The sequence below is a fragment of the Daucus carota genome, chromosome 1, assembly GCF_001625215.2.
Source record: "Daucus carota subsp. sativus chromosome 1, DH1 v3.0, whole genome shotgun sequence".
Taxonomy (NCBI): Eukaryota; Viridiplantae; Streptophyta; class Magnoliopsida; order Apiales; family Apiaceae; genus Daucus; species Daucus carota.
The window spans coordinates 41,135,209-41,150,697 of NC_030381.2; the positions used below are offsets into that span (position 1 = coordinate 41,135,209).

The following is a 15,489-nucleotide window of genomic DNA, read 5'->3' on the forward strand; positions in this document are numbered from 1 at the left end:
TGTCAAATAAAATTATATTATAAATACATTTATAATATTTATATTTATATTTTGTAAATATTTGTTAAATTTTTTCAAATGATAGTTAATTATTATTTTACAGATCTCGCATTATTATTATATCAAATTTTTACAAAATGATTATATCACATGTCTCTTAGTACTCACATTTATTATTATATTTGCACTTTCTTTTTTATTATTTTGGTAGTTGTTATAGTTCTAAAATGATAAATATCATACAAATTTATCATCAAAAAAGTTCTAATTATTATTTTTAATATTAATTAAAACTATTCAGTCTTGAGCATACAAATCGCACCGCACCAAACCATATTTTTGTGATGGTGTTTACGCGGTTTTTCTGCTAACGCGGTATAGTTGTGGCTTGAATTTTCAACCAATTCGCATGTGTAGTTTGGTTCATAGTTTTAGAAAAAGAATGTATCGCTCGCACCGCATCGCATTTTTGTGATGTGATTTACGCGATTTTTATGTTAGTGCGGTACGTGCGGTTTGAATTTTCAACCAAATCGAATATCAGTTTGGTTAGTGATTTTAGTGAATATATATTGAATGTATAAATGATAAAACGAATTATGATATATATTGAATGTACAAATTATAAAATAGTTGCGAGACTTTCTTCTCAAATATCTTAAATATTGTGATGAATGATTACATGTTTTATTATAAATCATTTAAAATTAAAAAATAAATTTAGAAATATTAATTTCAAAAAGTATTTTATTCAATTAATAATCTTGAAGTTGGTGTAAGGATTGTAATGATTTCATATGATGAATAATATTTTAAAAATTAATAAAATATTATAGACATACCAAGTCGTATGCGTCTTGCGAGAAAAGTAAATAAAAACTTGCTCGGTTTCAACTTTCAACTGCATCAGAATTCAGAGGGTATATATGTACAAGTAAAATTGATTTGCATATCAAACCGCCTGTTTAAAAACAAGATAAAAGGGGCTAGTATGTCGCGGCTTCAGTTTTAGGGTTCTCATTCTCACTCTTTCAGATCTCGGAGCAGTCGGTACGGTCACTTCGGCTTATTGACATCCATAAACTTCCGTAAGTATACTGGTTGATATATATTTTTATATCACAATATCATTATTCTGTGCACATATACTTACATACACGCACACATATATTGATATATTGTTTAAACCCTAGATTCTATGTTTTGATTCGATTTTGGGGTTTCTGATTGTGATTATTGTGTTTATGTGTTAAACAGATTTGTGGGGTTTTCGGGGGTTTGAGCCAAGGAGATTTCGTGGGTTAAGTGTTTGAGGAATTGTCTGACAGAGATTAGGTGTTATTTTGGTGATTTTGAGGTATGGCGAATTTGGGGGGTGGTGCGGAAGCGCACGCTCGGTTTAAGCAGTATGAGTATAGGGCTAATTCGAGTTTGGTGTTGACGACGGACTCGAGGCCTAGGGATACTCATGAGCCTACTGGGGAACCTGAGTCATTATATGGGAAGATTGATCCTAAGAGCTTTGGGGATCGGGCGTTTAGGGGGAAACCTGCTGAGCTTGAGGAGAAGATGAAGAAAGCTAAGAAGAAGAAAGAGAGGGAGCCGTTGGATGCAGAGGCTGTGCCTAGGCAGAGTAAGAGGAGGAGGCTGCAGGAGGAGAGTGTTTTGACGACGACGGATGAAGGGGTTTATCAGCCAAAAACAAAGGAGACTAGGGCGGCTTATGAGGCTATGCTCAGTGTTATTCAACAGCAGTTAGGTGGGCAGCCTTTGAATATTGTGAGTGGGGCGGCGGATGAGATTTTGGCTGTTTTGAAGAATGACACGTTTAAGAATGTGGATAAAAAGAAGGAGATTGAGAAGTTGTTGAATGAGATACCGAATGCTATGTTTGATCAGCTGGTGTCAATTGGGAGGCTTATTACGGATTATCAAGATGGGGGTGGTGATGCTGCTGGGACTGGTGGTGCTGCAGACGGGGATGATGCTCTTGATGATGATGTGGGTGTAGCGGTTGAGTTTGAGGAGAATGAAGAGGAGGAGGAAGAGAGTGATCTTGATATGGTACAGGATGATGAAGATGATGAGGATGATTTAGCAGATGGGCATGGATCAGGAGCTATGCAGATGGGTGGTGGGATTGATGATGATGAAGGGATGGAAGCAAATGAGGGAATGACGTTGAATGTTCAGGACATTGATGCTTATTGGCTTCAGAGGAAGATTTCTCAGGCTTATGAGCAGCAGATTGATCCACAGCAGAGCCAAAAGCTTGCAGAAGAGGTATTGAAGATCCTAGCTGAAGGTGATGATAGAGAAGTTGAAACCAAGTTATTGGTGCATCTTCAGTTTGATAAGTTTAATCTCATCAAGTATTTGTTGAAGAATCGGATGAAAATAGTGTGGTGTACCCGTCTGGCGAGGGCAGAAGACCAAGAGGAAAGGAAAAAAATTGAAGAGGAAATGACGCAGTTGGGCCCAGACTTGGCTGCTATTCTGGAGCAGCTGCATGCTACCAGGGCAACTGCAAAAGAGAGACAAAAGAACTTGGAGAAAAGCATCAGGGAAGAAGCTCGCAGGTTGAAGGATGAGAGTGGAGGTGATGTGGACCGGGGTCGAAGGGGTATATCAGATAGAGATGCAGATGGTGGGTGGTTGAACGGTCAGCGTCAGTTACTTGATCTGGAAAGCCTTGCATTTAACCAAGGTGGTCTTCTGATGGCCAATAAAAAGTGCGAGCTTCCTCTGGGTTCTTATAGGAACCACAATAAGGGATATGAAGAGGTTCATGTACCAGCTTTGAAACCAAAACCGCTTGCTGAGGGTGAAAAGCTGATTAAGATATCTGAAATGCCAGACTGGGCTCGACCAGCTTTTGAAGGAATGTCCCAGTTGAATAGGGTTCAGAGCAAAGTTTATGACACAGCTCTGTTCTCTGCTGAAAATCTTTTGCTCTGTGCTCCTACAGGAGCTGGTAAGACAAATGTTGCAATGCTTACAATACTTCAGCAAATTGCATTGAATAGGAATGCAGATGGTTCATTCAATCACAGCAACTACAAGATTGTTTATGTGGCTCCAATGAAAGCACTGGTGGCAGAAGTTGTTGGGAATCTGTCTAACCGTTTGAAGCAGTATGATGTTAATGTGAAGGAGCTGAGTGGAGATCAGACATTGACTCGCCAGCAAATTGAAGAAACTCAGATAATTGTCACGACGCCAGAAAAGTGGGATATCGTAACCAGAAAATCAGGTGATCGCACTTACACACAGCTTGTGAAACTTCTAATAATTGATGAGATCCATCTTTTACATGACAACAGAGGACCTGTATTGGAGAGCATAGTTGCAAGGACTGTTAGGCAGATTGAGACAACAAAAGAGCATATTCGGCTTGTTGGGTTATCTGCTACACTCCCCAATTATGAGGACGTGGCTCTGTTCCTTCGAGTTGATTTAAAGAGAGGTCTCTTTCATTTTGACAATAGTTATCGACCTTGCCCTTTAGCTCAACAGTATATTGGTATCACAGTAAAGAAACCATTGCAGAGGTTTCAGTTGATGAATGATGTATGTTATGAGAAGGTAATTGGTGTAGCTGGTAAGCATCAGGTCCTCATTTTTGTGCACTCGAGGAAAGAAACTGCAAAAACTGCTCGCGCCATACGAGATTCAGCACTAACCAATGACACTGTTAGCAGATTTTTGAAAGAGGAAAGTGCCACTCGTGAAATTCTACGCGAGCATACTGAGCTTGTTAAGAGCAGTGATCTCAAGGATCTTTTTCCATATGGATTTGCTATCCATCATGCAGGTATGAACAGGGGTGACCGGCAGCTTGTTGAGGAGCTGTTCGCTGATGGTCATGTACAAGTACTGGTTTCTACAGCAACTCTTGCTTGGGGTGTTAATTTACCTGCCCATACTGTCATCATTAAAGGAACCCAGGTATACAATCCTGAAAAAGGAGCATGGACTGAACTAAGTCCTCTGGATGTCATGCAGATGCTTGGTCGAGCAGGTAGGCCTCAATATGATACTTATGGAGAGGGAATAATAATAACTGGACATAGTGAATTGCAGTATTATCTTTCTTTAATGAATCAACAGCTTCCCATTGAGAGCCAGTTTGTGTCCAAACTGGCTGATCAACTTAATGCAGAGATTGTGCTCGGTACTGTGCAGAATGCCAAAGAAGCCTGCAACTGGCTTAGTTATACATACCTGTATGTTCGCATGTTACGTAATCCTACTTTGTATGGTTTGGCTCCTGATGCTTTGAGTAAAGACTTGTTACTAGAAGAGAGAAGAGCTGATCTGGTAAGCATAACAACTTTTGGCTCCATCTTTTATCTTCTTTGTTTTATTTTTTGAATTATTCTCTTGGTTTTCTTATAGATGCACTGTTTCGTAAATACATGCCATGCCAGTTGATACTATGTGCTTGTATAAGATAGATCTTGTGGCCTTCACTTTTAAAACTAAGGGACAAAATTCTGCAGCGAATGTATTTTCACGAAGTGACGTTGCATTTAGCTTATGCCAGGGGCCTTTTTTGCTAGCAGATTGTTATACTTCACCTAATAGATATATTTGTATGTATGTGTATATTTAGCTTATGCCAGGGGCCTTTTTTGCTAGCAGATTGTTATACTTCACCTAATAGATATATTTGTATGTATGTGTATCTCTGACTTTTATCTTACTACATGTGTTCAGTTATGTTCTCATATGGTAGGATGCTCTATAACTAATAGTTATACATTGAAGTATATGCCACCTGCTTTGACTATCTATTGTAATTAGTATGAAAAAGGCAAACATATACCTATTAGGGGATTTATGAGTGACTAAAAAGGGCCTCCTGATTTGAATACATTGAAGTTTATGAGTGACTAAAAAGGGCCTCCTGATTTGAATATATGTTTGGTAATTATTTTGACATCACATCCATCAGATAGGGGATTTGCATTATATGCTAGATTAGCCAACATAGAGTTGGAATGCAGGGAGAAGAACTTGTGACTGCAACTTTATGTTGGTTGAGGTGGTTAGAATATTTAATGCGAGCAGTGGGTGTGTTTTTTATAATGAATCAAATTTTGGCTTAAACCGTACATGCCTTAAGGCAAGTTCAATTGTGTGCTATCTTTTGTTTTATATATATATATATATATATATATATATATATATATATTACAGAACAAAAACCAAATTTCAACGCTCCAGTGGTGCTATCATCACTTTATGGTGCTAAATTTTAGCACTAGCTCCATCTATTTTAGCACAACTATTGGACATGCTCTTGTGTGTTGGGATCTTGATTATACTGATGCATCGACACATTTAATTTTCTATGCATAATCTATCTTGTCGGCTTAAATTGGAGTTATATTTGGATTTTTATTGTTTTAGTGTATTGACTTGTTAATTTGTTTTCGATCTCTAACGGAAGTTAATAACTTGTTATACAATAATATCAAGTCATATGCATGGGAGCTAACCTTTCAGTTTCAGGTCAATACTGTTTGTTGTATAAATATAATGAGAATACTATAATCCTAAGTTGTATGCATGGAGGCTAATCTTTCAGGTGCAATATTCTTTGTTGTATAAATATCTGATGCAAGTTTCATGGTTTGTAGGTTCATACTGCGGCGACAACATTAGACAAAAACAATCTGATCAAGTATGACCGGAAAAGTGGATACTTTCAGGTCACTGACTTGGGCCGCATTGCTAGTTACTATTACATAACTCATGGGACGATCACTACCTACAATGAGCATTTGAAACCGACAATGGGAGATATTGAGCTTTGTCGGTTGTTCTCTCTCAGTGAAGAATTTAAATACGTAACTGTGAGACAAGATGAGAAGATGGAGTTGGCAAAACTTTTAGACCGCGTTCCCATTCCCATAAAGGAAAGCCTTGAAGAACCTAGTGCCAAGATTAATGTTTTGTTGCAAGCTTATATTTCACAGCTTAAGCTTGAAGGATTATCTTTAACGTCTGACATGGTTTATATCACTCAGGTTTACCCTTGTGACTAACCTATTTGTTAAGCACTTTTTCTAACGAGTTTTTGTCATGATGTAATTAATCTTTTGTTTTCATATTGCAGAGTGCTGGACGTCTAATGCGAGCTCTTTTTGAGATCGTTTTGAAACGTGGATGGGCTCAGTTGACTGAGAAGGCCTTAAACTTGTGCAAAACAGTGAACAAGAGAATGTGGAGTGTACAAACACCTCTTCGTCAATTTCATGGATTTCCAAATGAGATTTTGATGAAAATGGAGAAAAAAGATCTGGCTTGGGAAAGATATTATGATCTCTCCTCACATGAGCTAGGAGAGCTCATTCGACAAAGAAATATGGGAAAAATGCTGCACAGGTGTATTCATCAGTTTCCAAAACTTGTTCTGGCTGCTCATGTTCAGCCCATTACTCGCACTATATTGAAGGTTGAACTCACAATCACCCCCGACTTCCTGTGGGAAGATAAGTTCCATGGATATGTAGAGCCATTTTGGGTTTTTGTGGAAGATAATGATGGGGAACACATTCTTCATCATGAGTATTTCTTGTTGAAAAAGCAATACGTTGATGAGGACCATACTTTAAGTTTTACCGTTCCAATCTATGAACCATTGCCTCCTCAGTACTTCATCCGTGTGGTGTCAGATAAATGGATTGGGTCGCAGACTGTCTTGCCTGTTTCATTTAGGCACCTTATTTTACCAGAGAAATACCCTCCGCCCACTGAGTTACTTGATTTGCAGCCATTACCAGTAACTGCATTGAGGAATCCGTCTTATGAATCACTATACCAAGAATTTAAGCACTTTAATCCTGTCCAGACTCAAGTGTTCACAGTCTTGTACAACACAGATGATAATGTATTGGTTGCTGCACCAACTGGGAGTGGGAAGACTATATGTGCGGAATTTGCAATCATGAGGAATCATCAAAAAGGTCCTGATAATGTTATGAGGGCTGTCTACATTGCTCCTGTAGAAGCTCTTGCAAAGGAACGCTATAATGACTGGAAGAAAAAATTTGGGGAAGGTCTTGGTATGAGAGTGGTTGAATTAACTGGGGAAACTGCTGTGGATCTTAAACTGTTGGAGAAAGGTCAGGTGATAGTCAGCACCCCTGATAAGTGGGATGCTCTATCACGCCGCTGGAAGCAGCGCAAACAAATTCAACAAGTCAGTCTTTTCGTTGTTGACGAACTTCATTTGATTGGGGGTCAAGGTGGACCTATCTTGGAAGTGATAGTCTCTAGGATGAGATATATAGCAAGTCAAGTTGAAAATAAGATCAGAATTGTTGCTCTATCTACATCTCTAGCAAATGCCAAGGATCTGGGTGAATGGATTGGTGCGACCTCTCATGGTCTTTTCAATTTCCCGCCTGGTGTCAGGCCAGTGCCCTTGGAAATACACATTCAGGGTGTCGACATTGCTAATTTTGAAGCCAGAATGCAAGCAATGACCAAGCCAACATATACAGCAATCGTCCAACATGCTAAAAATGGGAAACCAGCCATCGTGTATGTTCCTACGAGGAAGCATGCTCGTCTCACTGCTGTGGATTTAATGACATACTCTAGTATAGAGGGTGGAGAAAACCCCATGTTTATATTACAGTCTGTAACAGAACTTGAGCCTTTTGTTGACAGAATCAAAGAACCAATGTTGCGTGAGACACTGCAGTATGGTGTGGGATATTTACATGAGGGATTGAGTCCCACTGATCAAGATATAGTAAGAACCCTATTTGAAACTGGTTGGATCCAAGTTTGTGTAATGACTAGTTCAATGTGCTGGGGAGTGCCATTGCGTGCCCATCTGGTAATCATTATGGGAACTCAGTATTATGATGGGAGGGAAAATGCTCACAGTGACTATCAAGTAACTGATATTCTCCAGATGATGGGTCAGGCTAGTCGTCCTCTTGTTGATAACGCTGGGAAGTGTGTTATTTTCTGCCATGCACCACGAAAGGAATACTACAAGAAGTTTTTGTATGAAGCATTCCCGGTGGAAAGCCACCTTCACCATTTTCTGCACGATAATCTAAATGCAGAGGTGGTGGTTCAAGTCATTACAAGCAAGCAAGATGCTGTGGATTACCTCACGTGGACATTCATGTACAGGAGGCTTACCCAGAATCCAAACTACTATAATCTTCAGGGTGTTAGTCAAAGGCATCTCTCTGATCACCTTTCGGAGCTTGTAGAGAACACACTCAGCGATCTGGAAACAAGCAAGTGTGTTGCTATAGAGGATGATTTGTATCTTTCTCCTCTAAATCTTGGGATGATAGCATCATATTATTATATTAGTTACACGACAATTGAACGTTTCAGCTCTTCTTTGACTGTTAAAACAAAGTTGAAAGGTCTTTTGGAGATTTTGGCATCAGCTTCTGAATATGAAGAACTTCCGATAAGGCCAGGAGAGGAAGAGCTGATACGGAGGTTGATAAACCATCAGAGGTTCTCCTTTGATAATCCTAAATGCACAGATCCACATGTAAAGGCAAATGCTTTGCTACAAGCCCACTTTTCTAGGCAACATGTTGGTGGGAACTTGGCTGCCGATCAGAAAGAGGTTCTTCTTTCTGCCAGTAGGCTTCTTCAAGCGATGGTTGACGTCATCTCCAGCAACGGATGGCTTAGCCTGGCTCTTCTTGCCATGGAAGTGAGTCAGATGGTGACACAAGGCATGTGGGAGCGTGACTCGATGCTACTACAGATTCCATACTTCACTAAGGAATTGGCTAAAAGATGTCAAGAGAATCCTGGAGGAAGCATAGAAACAGTGTTTGATTTGGTGGAGATGGACGATGACCAGAGGCAGAAGCTGTTGGACATGAGTGATGCTCAGTTAATTGAAATTGCAAAGTTTTGCAATCGGTTCCCAAACATTGATTTGACATATGATATACTCGACAAGGAAGACATCAGGGCTGGGGAAGAGATCAGTTTGCAGGTAACTCTAGAACGGGATCTTGAGGGTAGGTCTGAAGTGGGACATGTTGATGCTCCTAGATATCCCAAAGCCAAGGAGGAAGGATGGTGGCTGGTGGTTGGTGATACAAAAAGTAATCAGTTGCTTGCCATCAAAAGGGTGCCCCTGCAGAGGAAGTCAAAGGTGAAGCTAGATTTTGTTGCTCCCGCAGAAACAGGTAGCAAGAGCTACACCCTTTATTTTATGTGCGACTCTTACATGGGCTGTGACCAGGAGTATATTTTCAGCATTGATGTAAAGGATGCAGGTGATCCAGAGGATAACATGAGAGAATGATTTGTTTTAGCCACTGATACTTATTACTCTGAGTATTAAGGATGCCATTTGTTATAATGTTGCACTTTTTATGTAGTTCTGCTGCTCTTAGACTTCTGTGTGCCTAGCTTATGTTAATTGGATCACTGTCTTTCTCTAAATAAAACAGTCTATGCATCACTTGTTTGTGTTACTAATGGCCAATGGGTGTTGCAGAGTAACCTGAGTTATTGAGTATCCTGAAATTGGACTGCATATGCTTTTTAGTCTATTTTATCGATTGCATGCTAATGTGGCAATCTTAAATACATCATACTATAGGCACTTGCATATTCTGTCACATACTTGGAAGTTGGAACTGCTCATGTATACAGTTTTGCTTATAATCTACTCCTGTTCCGTGCATTTCTTTCCATTTTCTATTCCCTCTTAGTATGCTAATTACATATCAACACTTAGTAAAAGTAGTTTATTTGTATAATATATATAAATTAGAGTTAAGTTCTATTGAGTACAAAAAAAATCGGAGTATTGGAGTACAAAGTTTGATAAAATGTAATCTAGTCATCTAAATTTCAATTTTTTTTGTCCAATAATATTTGTAAATATTTGACAACCTGCACATTATGTTCTGCAACATAAACATCGTGATCAAATGGTAGAATAATTACTTTTATAAATCATAGGACTCTATGTTCTGCAATATAACTAATAAGCAGAACAATAATCTTAATACTTGTTAAAGTTGAAAGATATTAATGATTAATTGACAATTATGTGCAACACAACTTATAAATGATAGATTATATCAAAATTTGGATAATCAAAGATATTATATAGGATCAAACTAAAAAATTATGATTTGTACTCCAATACTCCAATGTTTTTATGTACTCCATAGAACTTAACACATATAAATTAATCTTACATGCTATCTTTCCTAATCTGTTAATTATTATTGGATTTCATCACTATATCAAATTTTCTTACTTTTTTTCATACTAATTTATTTATTTTATCTGTCTAATCTCAATGTTAAAAATTAAGTGAGACATATTTTTGTTATTAGAGCGGGTAGCTTAATTTACTGTAAACATCAAGGGCAGAGAGCTTAAGTTTTTACCATTTACTTGTCGACAGCCTCCACTACTGGTGCCTTGTCCGATATTAAGCCCTTGAAGTGTGCTGGCTTATGGCTGTAATTCGAGCCGAGCCTAATTCGAGCCAAGTTTAATCGAGTCGGTTCGGCTCGGTTAACTAATCGAGCCTAAATCTTTGCCCGAACTCGACTCGGTTAATTTTACGAGTCGAGTCGAGCCGGCTCATTTAGCTAAACGAGCCGGTTTTCACTAGTCGAGTGAGCCGCCTCGTATAATTTTACACTTAATCGAGCTCAAACCTCTACCCGAACTCGGCTTATTTAATTTCACGAGTCGAGTCGAGCCAGCTCGTTTCATTAAACGAGCCGAAACTTTTGCCTGAACCCGACTCGTTTAACGAGTCGAGCCGAGCCAAACACACTTAAACGAGTTCGAGCCGAGCGAGCTCGCGAGCCGCCCGACTCGAATTACAGCTCTATGGCTAACTACTCATACAGCCATACCAATCAAGACTGTTCACTCACTAAGGGGTCGTTTGGATTGAGGTTGGGAATGAGAATCGAGAATGGGAATGAAGGGTATGGGAATGGGGGTTAACGGGAATGAGAATGGTATGGTAACTCAAAGGGTGAGAAGGGTATGATTTAACTACCTAAAAGGATTGGGGTTGTCATTCCATAGCACCAAATAACTAATCCAAACACTTGTTATGAGATTAAGGTTCTGATTGCCGTTAACTGGCCTCATAAACCATGAACCAAACACCCCCTAGATACTTCACGTCAAATTTGCTGAATGGAATATCTTCGACGCCAACTTCATATTTCATAAGGATTTATATGGCAATAAAGGAAAAACAGATCATTTTTACCTGGACTTTGGAGTCATTTTCGGTTATGAGTTGATTCTTTTTTTGTTCATATAATAAGTCCCGAGTTGGCTTAAAATCAAAAATAAATCAAAAAATGGTATAAAAGGATAAGTTAGTTTGATATATTTTTTCTGATCACTTAATTTTTTTAATATTTTTTATATAAAAATTATCCAGATGTCAACCCCGAAGGAGAACAATTGGTCTGTAATCTGTATATATATTATACTTATATTATACTTTGCATGTGTATATTGGTACCGCCGTGTCTAATTTTTTGTATGTCATATAAGAGCATCTCCAATGTAATTAACTACAATCGTTGGCAAAATTGGACTAGTATGACATTATTTAAAATTTGCTGAACTTATAAGAGCATCTCCAACGGTGTTGGCTATAATGGTTGGCTAAATTGGACTTGTAAGACATTATGTAAATTTTGCTGAAACTGTAAGACATTTTGTTTCGATGGTATTGGCTATATTGGTTGGTTATAATTTAAAAATAGTATGTTATTAATATTTTAGATTTTAAAATATAATATATCAGTTTAATATGATAATAAATGATATGTAATATTTCTACAGATTTCTTAGAGCATCTCCAACGGTGTTGGCTATAATCGTTGGCTAAATTGAACCTGTAGGACATTATGTAAAATTTGCTGAACATGTAAGACATTGTACTTCAATGGTATTGACTATATTGGTTGGTTATAATGTAAAAATAGAATGTTATTAATATTTTTTTTTGATAATTCGATATTTCATTCATATAAGGGGACAGTACCTCACTTTGAAAATGAGGACACTGAGAATACAACGGAACGTCAACAACACGCCTAAACAGCCAAACTAAACATACGACTTAAGCTAGCTAGAGCATACCATTTAAACTAGAACATGCTTCTAAGAGGAACCATAGATAGGGAAGGGACTATACTAGGAATAGAGTTCTACTGTAGCCTCTATTCCATACAACCAAGCTACTGACTTAATCTATGTCACCTAATGGAGGCTCATAAGCCCAGAGAGGATCCTTGAGATCGTTGGGGCCGAAACTTGCCACAAACGAGTCTTCCACCGCGCCTTCAATCATTTCCTCCATCTCATCTATATCCATCTCAGAGCGAGCGAACCTTGGAGCATTCAACTGACCCAGACCCAGGTCATCAACTTGGTCTGCAAGAGAGACTGACATCAAAATTCACAGGGTCTAGGGCGTCATAAGGGACCATGATGTCCATGTAGTCTGCATGCGGCACACCCATGCCCTGGTCCCAATCAAGAAGTTCTTCCACGCCCCCAACTGGCCTATCGAAGGTATACAGCCTTTGATAGGTTTCCATACCGAGTTTGACGAGGAAGCGAGGGACTCTGTTACGAGATGGGTGAACGTAAGCCACCGTGCACTTGCGACTCTTGTCCTTTATGAGAGTATCCAGTTGGTCAGTAATATCAAAAACAGAAGCAACAACCCTCCCTGAAGTGCTTGATTGTCATGTAAGCCTGAAAGTTGTCTGTCTCGAGAATGATATCCTTGAAGTCATGCACGATGGCCCTGCGGAGAGGAGCGTACATCGCCCACAGTTGATTTCCTATAAGAGTCAGCCCTGGAATGACACCCGTAGTGACGAGCCTCATATCTGTTTCAGAATCACGGTAAACAGCTCCGATTCCCATTGAGTTTCCAGTGCTGAGAGGGGTTTTGATAGCTGTTAGTAATATATTTTAGTTTGTTAAAATAAAATATATCAGTTTAATATGGTAATGGATGATGTGCAATCATCCTACAGATTTCTTACAGACTGGTTCGAAAATATAGTCATCCATTAAATATAGTCATCCATAGGAGGTTGATATAGTCATCCATTAAATATAGTCATCCATAGGAGGTTGGCTAAAATTATAGACAATAGGTTCATGTGGTGGAGTATGATTTTTTCAACAGGTTGGCTAATTTTTTTATATTTAGAATGCCAACTCATTTTTTAACCAATGGGTTTGTATGGTTGAAGATGCTCTCAGAACATGTAGTGATTCAATAAATATAGTCATCCACAAGAGGTTCACTATAATTTTTTAATTTAATGTTAGATAATTATTGACTCCAATTGACTCTGCATACACAAAAAATTATACTTACTAAAATTCCGTATCTAAATAAAAAATTGTTAGGCACATCCTAAAATATCCATGAAAAATTACCTAAATTAAAATATAAATTTTCATAATAATTAAAATATGATTTTATCATGGTTGCTAAATGCAAATCAGTTTTGCTTGATGCAATTCAGAGAAATTACTTTACTATCCCTTCTAATTTTACGTGCAACATTAAATGTGTACGGCGGTACAGCATCAACACTAATGAGAATTTACAGTTTTATCTTTCCTGTTTACGGTTTATCTTTCCTGCCATATATGTAGCGTTTCCTTATTTTTGTAAGTAAACCAAAATAATGTTTAAATAACATCGATATATATATTATTTCGTTTCAAAAAAAAAGTTCAATATATTATTGTAAGATTAATTTTTTTAACATTTTCTAAATACTGTAAATGAGTTCTTTAATATTAGTTGATGTTTAGATTTTTACCACACATTTTTAAATATTTCGACAGGATAGTTAAAATTATAATTGTTTTATTAAAAAACATATAATCAAAATTTTCATTAAAAATATAATACAAATTAATTAAATTTGTCTTGCATTCAAAATATCTAAAATTAAATGTTGAAACTTAAAATGACAAATAAAAAATCTTATTTATATCTTTTTTTTGAAAAAAATCTTATTTATATCTTATTTATACTTGAGTACATATTGTGATTATATTTACTTGCTATGCTCAAATTAGTATATACAACTTTTGACTAGAATATATAGTGGTAAAAGACATCAGCACAGTGTAATATTTATTTATATAAAATAATAATTATTCAATATCAAAATTATAACACTGTGAAAAGTGAAAATTACAAGTAACTTAGATATCAAAGCATGATTTATATATAATATTTACTATTTTTTTTATTTACCTCATGTGTCCAAAGTTATCATTTTTTTTAAACATGTATTTTAAAATATAGACCAATTGCTCCACTAACTTTTACTTAAAATTATTGTTTTTAATAAAATTAGATTTTAAAATTTTATTTGAGAGAAAAAAAATTGGAAAAATATATGAAGCTGTCTTTTTTATTTTTAAAATACATATAAACAATCAATACGAGAGACAAATAAAATATTATTTTTTATAAAATAAAAACAATATATATACTGTGATAAAAAGAGTTCAAGATAAATTGATTATACTCATTTTCAGAATAACATAATTTTACTAAACACGATGATATATTAATTATACTGAAAATATGAAATAAGTATTGACAAAAGTAAAATATCTTTCTAATAATTTCTAATTTAAAGATTTGAATTTAAAATTTTAACCAAAGACCATTTAAAGAATATTTAAAATAAGTAAAATATGATAAAATCTTAAAATTTTATAAAATATCTTTATGATAATTATTAATTATGTGATGTCAATTTAAAATTTGATATATATTAAAGAATTGAATTTAAAAATTATCAAAGACAATTTTAATTATTAAAATCTTTCTTCTAAATAATAACACAGGAAAACACTAAAATGCAAATGCTCCTCTTAGAGCATCTCCAATAAGCTCTTTAAACAAGCTCTTAAATGAAAAAATAGAGAGCATTAACAAAATGGAAGCTCCAATAGACTCTTAAAGGCTCTTCAAAACCTTAAGAGTCTATTCTCTCTCCTCTCTTTTAAGAGTCTCTCACTCACTCTTAAGTTATATTTTATTATAAAGTAATACAAGCATCCACTTTCTCTTTCCACTCTAGTATTGTAGTCCTATTCATTTAATAATAAAATATTGTTTAAGAGTGGATGTAAAGAGTGTTGTTGGAGATGAATATACATTAAATTGTTAAGAGTGAATATTTTATATTATATTTGAGGAATGACTTAAGAGACTATTGGAGATGCTCTAAGCGCTTCTAATATACCCCCACTCACATTCAGCATTTAATACGTATTGACTGTACTAAAAGGCTAAGAAAGTACTTTATAAAAGAAAAAAAAAAAAGGCTAGGAAATTAATTTGTGCGAATTGCATTAAGCAAAACTGATTTGCATTTAGCAACACCCGATTTTATCTGTTGACAATTGCCTCGCACCATTTTTATG

General features: G+C 36.4%; 1 protein-coding gene across 2 annotated transcripts; it reads left to right on the top strand.

Moving 5' to 3' along the window:
* Positions 1-905: 905 nt before the first annotated feature.
* On the top strand, positions 906-9,485 carry LOC108199450 (DExH-box ATP-dependent RNA helicase DExH12). Of its 2 annotated transcripts, none has more exons than XM_017367267.2 (4): positions 906-1,088; positions 1,258-4,320; positions 5,646-6,035; positions 6,125-9,485. In XM_017367267.2, the coding sequence occupies exons 2-4, from the start codon at positions 1,360-1,362 to the stop codon at positions 9,311-9,313; spliced, it is 6,540 nt and encodes a 2,179-aa protein (XP_017222756.1). In that variant the 5' UTR covers positions 906-1,088; positions 1,258-1,359; the 3' UTR covers positions 9,314-9,485. The 2 variants fall into 2 exon arrangements, with proteins under 2 accessions (XP_017222756.1, XP_063940364.1); XM_064084294.1 differs by having other exon boundaries at positions 934-1,055.
* The last annotated feature ends 6,004 nt before the right edge of the window (positions 9,486-15,489 follow it).